This window comes from Pongo abelii, chromosome 18 (genome assembly GCF_028885655.2).
Source record: "Pongo abelii isolate AG06213 chromosome 18, NHGRI_mPonAbe1-v2.0_pri, whole genome shotgun sequence".
In the NCBI taxonomy this organism is placed as follows: domain Eukaryota; kingdom Metazoa; phylum Chordata; class Mammalia; order Primates; family Hominidae; genus Pongo; species Pongo abelii.
The window spans coordinates 35,475,656-35,487,566 of record NC_072003.2 but is presented as its reverse complement, the minus strand read 5'-3'; the positions used below and the strand labels follow the sequence as shown (position 1 = coordinate 35,487,566).

Sequence of the window (11,911 nt, the reverse complement as noted above, 5' to 3'; positions counted from 1 at the left end):
TGAAGTAGCATCAGGCCCTTACCAGCTGAATCTACCCAATCTTGGACTTTCCAACCATGAGCTAATATAACATTCTACTCTTTGTAAGTTACCGAGTGCCATGTATTTTGTTATAGAAACAGAAAACAGAATTAAACACAAGATTCATTTTACACTGTGGCCATGCCAGATTATTCACCAAAATATTACCTTTCCACATTCTAAATCATGGAACAACATTGAAAACCATGAAACACTTATCCTCTAATTGACAAAGTAAAGAAATCTTGTTATTTTTACCTATGGAAGTCAGGTTCCTGAAGATTTCCTGCATTACACCTCTACAGAGCACCTTCTGGGAAGAAGGCAGCAAATTCTACTTCTAAGTGAAGTTGACAGCCACATCCTCAGATGCAACTTAGTCCTAAAACATCATCCCACGTTTATGTAGACAATTGGTGAGAATGATTGCACTGAAAATCTATAGTCAATTCACAAGACGTTCACCTGATTCTGTGCTGCCCAAACATTTATTCCAGGATTTAGTAGACAGAACTGTTATTCTCTGTCCACAAATACTTCCTCCCACACAGCAGTCCTGATGCTAAAATTGAACTATCCAGCAGGCAAAGGCAGAGTAGCCTTTTGGTTGTTGGGCCCAGGGAGTAAGATGTGCTACTAGGTCACTTCTACTTTCTCCTTGTTCAGTGTATTGCTAGTACCTGTCATAACAATGTCCTACTACATGATGTGCATATAAAAGTTAATTTTAGCCATCCTAAGACAAATTATCCTTAGAAAGGCCTGCTCATAATGTTTCACCTTTGCTGGTATCAAAGAACTTAGATTTGGGGAGGGATCCCAACAACCTATGTGATAGGAGTAGCTCAGTGTGGCTAAAAAGTTTATCTAAACAATATGGCATTGCTGAACTCCTGTATTGCTTCTGAAAGTCTATTATTTTAATTCATTATCACAGCACTGCCTAGGGGATCATCCTCCAAAAAGTACCCTGAGCCCTGAGTATCTAATGAACTTCCCTCGTAGACAATATTTCACAACTATGTTGTCACAACTTGTTCATTGGGAAAGTGTGTCCCTCCCCTGTGGTTACATGAAGAGAAAACATTTGATAGCTTGTAAAATGTATACTCCAGAACAAATTTAATTGAGAAATAAATAAGACTAAAAATATTTAAGAATTACAACAGAAAAAGTTTAAAAATTCTATTAGCAACTGTCAAAGCAGAATGAGTAAGTGGAAACGTAGCACATGTTCTTAAAAATAACCCATATCACCTGGATGTCACCTCTTACAAATGAAGTCCTAAAATTCAGAAATCCCCAAAACGGGCTTTTTAGTAGTTAACAAAAACTACTTTTCAAAATGTATAAAAATAATAAATGTCTAATACAGTTTCAAAGTCTTCTGAACAAAAATGTAATAGCTTGCCAAATATCCATAAAGTATTCTCAAATATAATATTTAAAACAGTGTAGTATTAGCAGAGATGTAAACAAATAGGCCATGAGAAAGAAAAAAATATCTTTAATGAGCTGGAGTTTATATGGAAAGTTGACTAATGACAGAGGAAACACTATAAAATAGTGTAGAAAATCTCAAGCACTTTAAAATGTGAATCAAATTTAATTGGTATTTAATCGGTAAAATGCATTCATTCCTCTCTATTCTATGGATAATAATTGATTGTATATTCAAATGTGCAAAATACAACTGGCAAACTTGCAGAAGACAAAGAATAGGCAGTTTTTGATGTAAGGAAAAGAGACAACAAGAAACCAACGAGTTCAAATATATTAAAATTAGAGAATTAAAAGACAAAAAACTGACACACTAATCTGCAATACATACAATATTAAAAAAATTAATGTGCACAGTAAAAATAAATGAATAAATAATTTACCATATATGAAAGAGGATTCTTCTCCTTGGCAATAGAATACTCAAATAAAATATAATATAGATAATATTTAACATTTATTACAAAGGGAAAGATTAGTCAGCTAGAGAATTCTAAGTGTTGATGACCACACCTAACAAATAATTATGCATGAATAAAGGAAGAGCCTGTGGATACCCTCTATTGCTATTTATTGTGATTTGGAATTTACCACAATCTGCAGTCTAGTAATTTTTCTATACTGTCCAGAAAATTGATTGTGCATTTACATTTGGAGACTGAAGAAAATGATAGGAGTAATATTTCTTTCCAAGAGCAAACAGTTGACTTGAAAAAGCCCACTGAAGTGGACAAGTGGATAGCACATAGCCTTAGACACTAGTGTGTGTAAAACAAATTGAGGCAAGGAAACCACTGATAAACATTTTCATTTTAATCCATTAATATTCATAGCATAAATAATACATGTTTAAGGCGGTGAATTTGATGGTTGCCCTGATTTTATCATTACACAATGTATGCATATATGGAAATTTTACATTGTACACCATAAATATGTAAATTACTATTTGTCAATCAAAAATAAAATAAAACTGAAAAAAGGCACCAAAATAATAAAAATAATAGAATTATATACTGGGACAAAAATAAATAAATTAAACCTGATTGAATGTTGGAACCTCCAGCTACCACTTTTTCTTCCCTCACCCTCTACATTTCACATACTTTGACTATCCTTAGGAAGTACAGTTGCCTTTCCTTGGAATCATTAGTAAAGATTAAGGAGACGCTTGCCTTGGCTGCTTAAGCATGTATGTTATAACACCCAGAGAATAATGAAAACACTGTTCAAATTTATGGTGTGAAGGAAAATAAATAATCTGAATTATTTTCAATTAACTCAGTGTTGAAGCCCTATTTCTTCTGTCTCCCATATGTGAGGTAAAAATTATGAGGAATTTATTAGTATTAAAAGTATCATTTAAGGAGGAAGAAAATAGAGATCTCTGTGCACTTGAATGATAACTCACACATATTTCAGGCTTAGAATGTAAGGAGATGGAGGTGGAATAATGTCTTTATTTTAGGCAGGAGCCTCTGAGAATAAATGCAATGGGTTAATAAGGCAAGAGAGCCTCTGGAGGCTACTTTCTTTTCCCTTGCCTCAGAATGGGCTGTGACTCATCACTCAGGGCTTCTTCCGTCACATGCCCTCTCTCTTTGCAATTGATGTCACAAAGTTCTGCTGACACTCTCTGTGACAGAGCTGTTTGGAACTCACCTTGTGTCCCCATCCTGAGCTGCTAGCTCCCATCTCTCCACTCGGTGAGCAGCTCCTATGGCCGATCCCCAAGTGCAGGGTACTCTGGGCTTCTCCCTTCCCTGACAGCCCCAGACAGAGGAGACAGAGATCTTGGGGTGAGACTCGAGCTTCTTCCAGAGTGAGTGTGTCCCATAAGGGCTACACCCCAGCCTAGAAGACATGCCCAAAATGCCTGTCACCAAATGTTCAAAGACCCTGTGAGGTACATCTAGACTGAAGTGAAGCCGTTTTAGCCCAGTCTTTCTTCTTGAAGGTATTTACCATAGTTTATGACACATAATAGTGTTCAATAAGTAGCACGTTTTCTCTTTTCCTGCCAGGGAGTCACAAAAAAAGAGCTACAGGGAGAAAGTGTAAAAGAGAGAGGAAAAAGTGTATTACTGAAGTGAGGGTCGGGAATGTTTGTGCATGAGGCTGATTTGAGCGAAGATCTGAGAAGGAGATTATGAATTGTTCTGGATTAGTTACACCATTTCACCATGATAGCATCTTCTATAATCTCTATCAAAAATGACTGCTTTGCTTGAAAGCCTTTCCCCCAGAAGGTACTGGTGTGTTACCTTTATCAGCTTAAAAAAACTAAGCCATACAATAAATTAAATATTGTATGTATTGTTTATGAGCTTAAAAAAATTAGGCCAGGGGTGATGGCCCATACTTGTAATCATTTTGGGAGGTGAAGGCAGGTGGATCTCTTGACCTCAGGAATTCAAGACCAGCCTGGGCAAGATAGCAATACCCCATCTCTAAAAAAAAACCAAAACAAAAATTAGTGAGGTGCGGTGCCATGGCTCTGTAGTCCCAACTACTTAGGAGGCTGAGGTGGGAAGATCGCTTGAGCCAGGGAGATTGAGGCTGCAGTGAGCTGAGATCCAACCACTGCACTCCAACCTGGGTGACAGAGTAAGACCCTGTCTCAAAAAAAAAATACATTTCTGGGGTTTTGTTTTGTGTCTTTGTGTTGTTTAAGTAACTGGTATTTTCAAGCTAAAAATTAAAAGTATTATGGAAAAACTAATAATGTATTCATAGGGAAAGAATAAGGCCATATAATTTATTTGTTATAAGATGTAAATGTTATGTTCTAGAAACTTTTTCTCTGATTTGTAAAATTTTCCCTCTCAAGAAAGTTTTTCTTTATGTCTTATAATTTAAAGACACCCTGAATTACTTAAAGCGTGACAGTTCTGTTGTTGAAGTGAGGATAATGTTGCATACAACCTGACTTTTGTGGCATCGTCTTACCCTACTTTTCATAACAGAGATACCAAGGGTTGGCCTTAAGAAACTGGGGCTATTTTTGCATTGTGATTTCAGAGATGCTGAAAATACTGATTTTCTGATACCCAAAATTACACTAAAAATTTAAGAGACTTGGGCTTTTTTGAGTCTTGAAAAGTTTTCACCCTGAGTTTCTATTAAAATCTAAGATGAAAAGCAGCTTCCACCCAGAATCCTACCAGGGGTTGCTGCCAGCCAACTGAATGACTTGGATTACAAGTGTGAGCCACCATGCTCACCCATCCAATATCAATTTTTACTGCAATGTTATAGTCTGGTACTAGCATAAGTATAGATTCATGTAGGCCAACGGAATAGAATAGAAGGGTCACTAATAAACACATTAACTTATGGTAAATTGATTGTGTCAAAGATGCCAAGAAATTGTAATAGGAAAAGTCTTTTCAAAAAATTTTGCTGGGAAAATTAAATATACACTTTGCCAAAGGAAAAAGTGGACCCCTAACTCAAACTGGAGACCCCCAAAAATACTCAAAAAGGGTAATATATCAAAATGTAAGAGGTTAAACACAAAATTATTTGGAGAAATCTTACAGTTAATATTTGTATTCTTCGGTTACATAAATATGTCTAAGATATTACCCCAAAGGCACAATTTTATTAAAAAAATAAATTATACTTTATTGAATTGGAAACTTTTGGTTTTGGAACATCAAAAGGAATATGAAAAAATATGCTGCTTAATGGGAGAAAATATTTTAAATTGTATACATTATTTGGGTCTATTAGGGTTTATGAAGAACACTGTATATATATATATAAAATCTTGGTTATATATGGAATCTTAAAAACCAAACTCAGAGAAGCTAGTATCTAGAATATATAAAAAACTCTTGAAACAACTATTAACCAATGAAAAATGGACAAAAGATTTGAATAGACATTTTCCATAGAAGATACACAATTTGCCAATTTGCTCAATTTCATTAGTTGTTAAGAAAATACAAGTCAAACCACAATTAATACTAGTTGATACCCACTAGAATGGCTGTACCAAAGATACAATGACAAATGTTAGAAAAGAAGTGGCGAATATGGAACTCACGTATGCTGCAAATAGGAATGTAAAATATTGCGCCACCTTGAAAACAAAACAATACGAAATAAAAATGTGGCTATCCCTCAAAATGTTGCACATAAAATCACCATAGGACACAGAAATTCTAACCCAAAGTTAGTATGCAAAGGAAATTCCTATAATCATACAAAGACTCTTATATGGATGCTCATAACATGTGGTCATGTCCATGCAATAGAACGCTACTTGCCATCCAAGAGGAATTATGTAATGATGCGAGCTATAACAGAAATGAAACCCAAAAACATTAGGCTAAATGAAAGAAACCAGTCCCAAAACACCACATAATTCATGATCCTGGCTATTAGAAACTCTGATAATAGGCTCATCTATAGAGACATAAAATTGATTGTTGTCTAGATCTGACATGGCAAAGGTGAATGCAAATAGGATGCATTTTCCTCTTAAGGGATACAAATATTCTAAACTTAGGTGGTAATTAAGCTCGCATGGCTCTATAAATATACTAAATAGCCTGGTGTTGTACTTAAAATATGTGACTATATAAAGTATACCTCAGTAAAGCGTTTTAAAAAATCAACATGTCAACATACACTAAGGTTGTTTAAGATTTTCAGAAACCCAAGTCACAGATTGTAAAAATGAAATCTATTTTTTGTCCATTTCAAAGCATAATAAAGAAAAGGGAGGCGGCAAGCAAACACGCAAAGATTTGGTTACTGATGCAGGGGTATTAATGGGCAGGAACCGTGTGATTCGTTTAACCAGGTCAGAAAAGCAAAGGAAATGATTGTAATTTATTGAAGACCACTCTGACTCAGACTGACTCAGATTGTTAGGAATGTGAAAGCTGTACTCGTAGGGTTGGGCATATTTCTTATCAAACACAGATCAAAAGAGATATCTCACAGAAAGGTTATCAACGACTCTCCTATCTGCAGTTGCCTAGAGTTTTACAGTTGTCTACCGCCACTCCTAAAACTGCACTGTAGTCACTCATTCTGAACCCAGTGTAACACTCAAATCTAATACGAAACTCCACATTTCATGACTACCACATTCAATCATTTGCCTTTTTTTTTTTTTTTTTTTTTCATTTTTTGGCCAGCCCTCCGCATTCCCTCTGTTTGTAGCCCTACCTGTCGCCGCTCGCTCTGGAGCAAAATTGTCCACCTCGGGAGCTCGGGCTGCAGGTCGGAGTTCTGCACCGGGTGCCCGTGTTGGCTGGCTCAGGAGCTGTGGGGCGGGCTTGGCGCTCACAGGGCGCAGATGTCCCCTGACAGTCCCGGGAGCCTGCGGCCGTCCCCCGCACCAGGCCGCGCTCCCCTCAGTAGGCACCCCAGGGGCTTGGATCTGCGCTGGAAACTGCGCCTGGCAGAGAAGGAGCAGTGGGAGCGCAAACCTTACCCTCCGCTCCGCACCGTCGGCCAAGTGAACCCAATTCCAATTCCGTAATAAAAGGATGCAGAGGTGCGCGACTAGCTCCGTCCTTTCCTGCTGCCGGCCCTTAAGGGGTGGCCCCGCTGTCCCCAAGGCTGGAGGAGGTTCCCCGCCCAGAAGCACCGCGACTCCCCCGAACTGAGTTTGCCAAGAGCCACGTGTGGCAGGCGGGAGCCCCGGCCTCCTGGCCGCCTCCACCGGGCAGTGCGGAGGGCGAAGCCCTTTCTCCGGGACCCAGAAAGGTCTGACGCCGGGAAAATACCGCGCGCCGGGTTGGTGCGACCCCAGGGGCCCCATGGATCTATCTCACAGACGCCCTACAGAAGGTCCCTGCAAGACCTAACTTGCTGAGGCACCTTCCTTCCACACTTTACCCCTCGGGGGAGCCATCATTTCCCTGTGAGCCCCCCTAGATTATTCCTGCACACCCTGCATTGACCTCTGGCCTTGGAGCACCCTGGAGTTTTCCCCGCCCGGAACTGTGGGGCGGGGACTCCACAATTATTCCCCTCCAAAGACCCCTCTCAAACCTGTCTCCTGGCATCAGCGACGCTGACACACCGCGGCAAATGCCCAGGCTGCCCTCTTCCCCGTCCCAACCACCTCGGAGTCTCCACAATGACTTCCCCAGGTCGAGGGCTGTACTGAGACCCCGCACAGCGATCCCGAAACACAGGGCGACCCTCCAGCCCTCCCTCAGACATCCCGCCCACCCTACAGGGGAGACCAGGCCCCACCCTCCACTCAGGCGATGGCTTCCCCCAACCACCCCTAAAAGGATGCTTTCCCGGAGACCACGCACAGGGTACCTCTGTCACACAGGAGAGACCCTATGAATCCCTCCCCAGACATCCTCGCGCCCTCTCCAGAGGGAGACTGCACAAGCAGAGAACTCCCCTGGAGAGGATCCTCAGACACCATCCTCAAAGCCACCACCCACAACCAGAAAGACCCAAGGGAGAATCGTGGCCGCAAAACCCATGTCCACACATGCACCCCTCCAGGCCGGCATCTCCAGGGCCCCCACTCATGGCCACCTCACCCCATGGAGACCTCAAAACGCTCTCCCTACGTTGCAGGGAAAGAAAGGGAGAGTCCAGCCAAACTTCCCGCAGGAGAATCCATTTTCCTTTTATTAATTATGCAGCGGAGCTAAAGTGCAGGGCACGAAGGATTTTACACAAAATTGTAAGTTCTTATGTAGACGTTTTCATGGAAATTTAAACATTTAACAATGATAGGGATAATAGATAATAAAACCATCCTAAGTACATTATCACTAGGTTTCAGCAATTCTTATTTTGCCATTTATTTTCAACTATCAATCCAAATATCCTAGTAGTATTTTAAATCAAATATAAGATACAATATCATTAATTTTGGAAAAATTTAAGTAACTATATCTAACAAGTGAAGATAAAAAAGAAAATATCATTATCACAACTAATACAATTTTTAATATATAAAATAGATAAATTTGTGTATTCACCAAAGAGTAGACTCTACAACCACTAAAGTTTTGCATGAAATGTTTTAACATGTTTAGTCTAATATTTTATCTTCAGACACAAAATATCAATACATGAAAATATTCAATTACATATAAAGGGCCATAGATTATGGTTGGAGGAGGAAATCACAAATCAACAGTGGGATATTCCAAACCACTGCACTGTGAAAATAAAAGCAAGAAAGAAAATAGGGATTCCTATTGTTCCCGATAAAAGGAAAGGAAAGCTAACTCCTAGAAAGCCACTCCCTCACTTTGCCATATTCAAATGTCTAGAACAAGGCACAGGTCTGGCCATACCCAAGGAAAGATTCAGGGTGTAACAAAAGACAGCAGAGATCATAAGGGCATCTTAGGATTCTGCCCCTCACATCCACCCTTGCACAAAACTTGATCTAACGTCTCACATTGGTGGGGATCTGGTCTTGTAAGAAAAAAGAAAGTCTCAGAAAGTGTTTCCCTTGTAGACTCTGAGGCAGTTGATCCTCAGTGCCTTCTATTTTGAAAGCCAGAAAATTCTTTCATGATTGAGAAGGGGGGCAGTCCTGTGCACCATAGAAGTCCCATTGTTGACTGCATGTCAGTGGGTGCCGCCAGTTATTACAATCAGGACTGTGTGGGCAAACTTCCTCAGGATGCAGAAGCCGCTCCTGTGAGAACCGCTGCTCCTCTCCATATGTGAACAGACTGACAGGTGCAGGCAGCACCAGCAATCTCTTGAACCACTGAGGTGCACTGGAAAATGTGAGTTGTGGTGTGTCCCTGTGTTAGAATTATTGAGAGGCTTTTGTTTTGCTGACAAGTGCTGAGACCATACAATGCACCAGGGCAAGATTAGCTGGGAACATGATCTTCTGATAATGTTTTGAACCCGGATGTTCCACCTTTGTTGTCTTCCCGGAACTGGGTAAATTCAGTTTTCACTTCCGTAGCTCCCCTAACAATCCCAAGGCCAGGTCTTTTACTGCTTCCCTAGGTGGTGTGACCATTATTGGCCTGGGGGAAGATGAGCTGATTTAATCTCTTCCTTTATAACCATGATGTAGGGGCCTCATTTCACATGCACAGATTCCCTCCAAAGACTAGATGAGCAGGCCTGAGCCACCCTGGTGCTTGGAGTAATGACAGCCTTGCCCCGATGCCACTCTCTCCCAGTCATTGTTGAGTTTTGGGCCATCATGTATTCAGTGCCTCAGTGGACAGAGAACCAAACCCAGGTGCTCTCACAAATCTGGAGCCAATTCTAAAGTTTGTTGAGCTCTAGCTCAGCTCAGACTACTGTCACCTGCTAGGGACTGTGGGTGACTGTGGACACTATCGGCACCTGCTTGAGACTATGGGTGACTGTGGACTCTGAGCTGGGATGTGCTGTGTCCATGTGAGACTCCTTCTCCCCAAGAGTTGTTCAAGGTGGTGCCCTAGGAATGCCATCTGGACCCAGTGGAAGAGGAAGGGCAGAAAGCACCTGGCACCCACTGTTCATACCACCATCACCCAGTTCCACAATGTGGCTAACTGGAAGATGCTTCCTCTCAGTGAAAATCTTAAACACTAACAACAACAACAACAAAAACAAATAACAAAACAAATAACAAAACAAAGAAAAAAAAGAAAAATCCTAATTTTGTTGTTTCTTTCAGCAGAAGTGATATTTTCTAGTCTTTACAGTTGAGAAGCTCAGGGTCTTTTAAGACTAATTTCTCTCTTTAAGATAAGATGGCATTAGAGCACCGAATACCAATGAAGTTCATGCTGATAGCCCTTTTCATTGCAGCGGCATCTCGATGCAAGTCTTTGTATTCACACGGCCGTGACGTAGCCTAGGAAAGTAAATCAAAGAGAAAACAGGTATAATTTTAAAAAGGGCTCCAACTTATTATTATTTTTTTGAGACTGAGTCTCGCTCTGTCACCAGGCTGGAGGCAGTGGTGCGATCTCCACTCACTGCAAGCTCCGCCTCCCGGGTTCACGCCATTCTCCTGCCTCAGTCTCCCGAGTAGTTGGGACTACAGGCGCCTGCCACTGCACCCAGCTAATTTTTTGTGTTTTCAGTAGAGATGGGGTTTCACCATGTTAGCCAGGATGCTCTCGATCTCCTGACCTCGTGAACCACCCGCCTTGGCCTCCCAAAGTGCTGGAATTACAGGCATTAGCTACCACACCCGGCCAGGCTCCAGCATTTTTTAAAAGGCACCGCTGATGAGAAGCCACACATACAGATTCCTTTAGATGGTTCCTTTGCAGCTGCTTTGGCTGAGGTTTACAGGGTCAGGTTCTGAGGATGCTACTCCCTGCCCATTCACTAAGGTAATCTCCTTTAAGGGCTATGAATAGATTGCCAGAGCCAAGAGGAACTTACTTTATTAAGTTATTTTAAAATTGGGCTTGTCGCTTAATGATACAGTTACATAAAAAATAAAATAGGACTCCCAAATATTTCAAGAGTATTGTGACAAGATCCTAACAACAATATCATCTGCTACCTGTGCACCTGTTCCTTCAACATAATAAACATGCACTGGTGCCAAAAAATCAATTTACTCAGCGATTCAAATTCTACCCAATCTTTATTAGTTACTATATACTCAAAGCAAATTTTAATGAGACAGGTGTGTGCTGGGCTATTTTGGAACATCCAAGAAGTCTAATGACTGAAACACCATAAGGTGCTACTTTACTTGCACATTGTGGTAGAAAAATGTATTATTCCAAAGTACCACCAAGATACCAGAGAAAGTGCCAATTTTATATGTGTCTAGTTCAGTTGTAATTTTCCTGTATACTCACCAAGGGTCATAAGCCATAAATCTTACGTTGCCCCATGAAAGTTACCACTTTCATTAAAAACCCATGACCTTCCTACAGACAGTACTTGAAACACTGGCACCTTGTACAGTCTAAGTACAGGTCTCTCAGCCACTACTGCTTTGTCTAATAAACTCACGGGACTGCACTGTATTATATACAGTAGACAATGATGTAAGTTTCCAAACTGTGTAAGTAAAAGACAGTCAAGAGTGGTAAAGTGCATTGTGTATACAGATATAATTAGGAATACAATTGCATTTATTCACGTATTGTTGTCTGAATGGATAGAGGTTAAAAACAAAACCCATTAAAATCACATTAAATTTAATTAAAAATATTCTGAATTATGGTCATAGCAGAAAGAATATCAATAATTTTTTAAGAATATGGATCATTGGCTGGCGTGGTGGCTCACGCCTGTAAATCCAGCACTTTGAGAGGCCAAGGTGGGCAGATCACCTGAGGTCAGGAGTTCGAGACCAGCCTGACCAACATGGCGAAACCCCGTCTCTACTAAAAATACAAAATTAGCCGGGCATGGTGGCGCATGCCTGTAAACCCAGCTACTTGGGAGGTTGAGGCAGAAG

General features: G+C 40.7%; 1 protein-coding gene and 1 long non-coding RNA gene across 3 annotated transcripts in view; one reads left to right on the top strand and one right to left on the bottom strand.

Annotated features, from left to right (window-relative positions):
* The first annotated feature begins 3,164 nt into the window (after positions 1-3,164).
* The window catches only part of LOC129050757 (uncharacterized), a 17,269-nt gene continuing 8,522 nt past the window's right edge, over positions 3,165-11,911 (top strand). The window contains exon 1 of the long non-coding RNA XR_008514501.2: positions 3,165-3,478. This is a non-coding gene — a long non-coding RNA (uncharacterized LOC129050757). The remainder of the gene's footprint in view (positions 3,479-11,911) is intronic.
* Positions 10,127-11,911, bottom strand: part of LOC129050755 (cyclin-Y-like protein 1B) — a 26,183-nt gene continuing 24,398 nt past the window's right edge. Inside the window, exon 10 of one of the 2 annotated variants that reach the window (XM_054533834.2) lies at positions 10,127-10,336. In XM_054533834.2, the coding sequence (XP_054389809.1) occupies positions 10,223-10,336 (114 nt within the window). In that variant the 3' untranslated portion in view covers positions 10,127-10,222. The remainder of the gene's footprint in view (positions 10,337-11,911) is intronic. The other variant, XM_054533835.2, reaches the window with a different exon arrangement.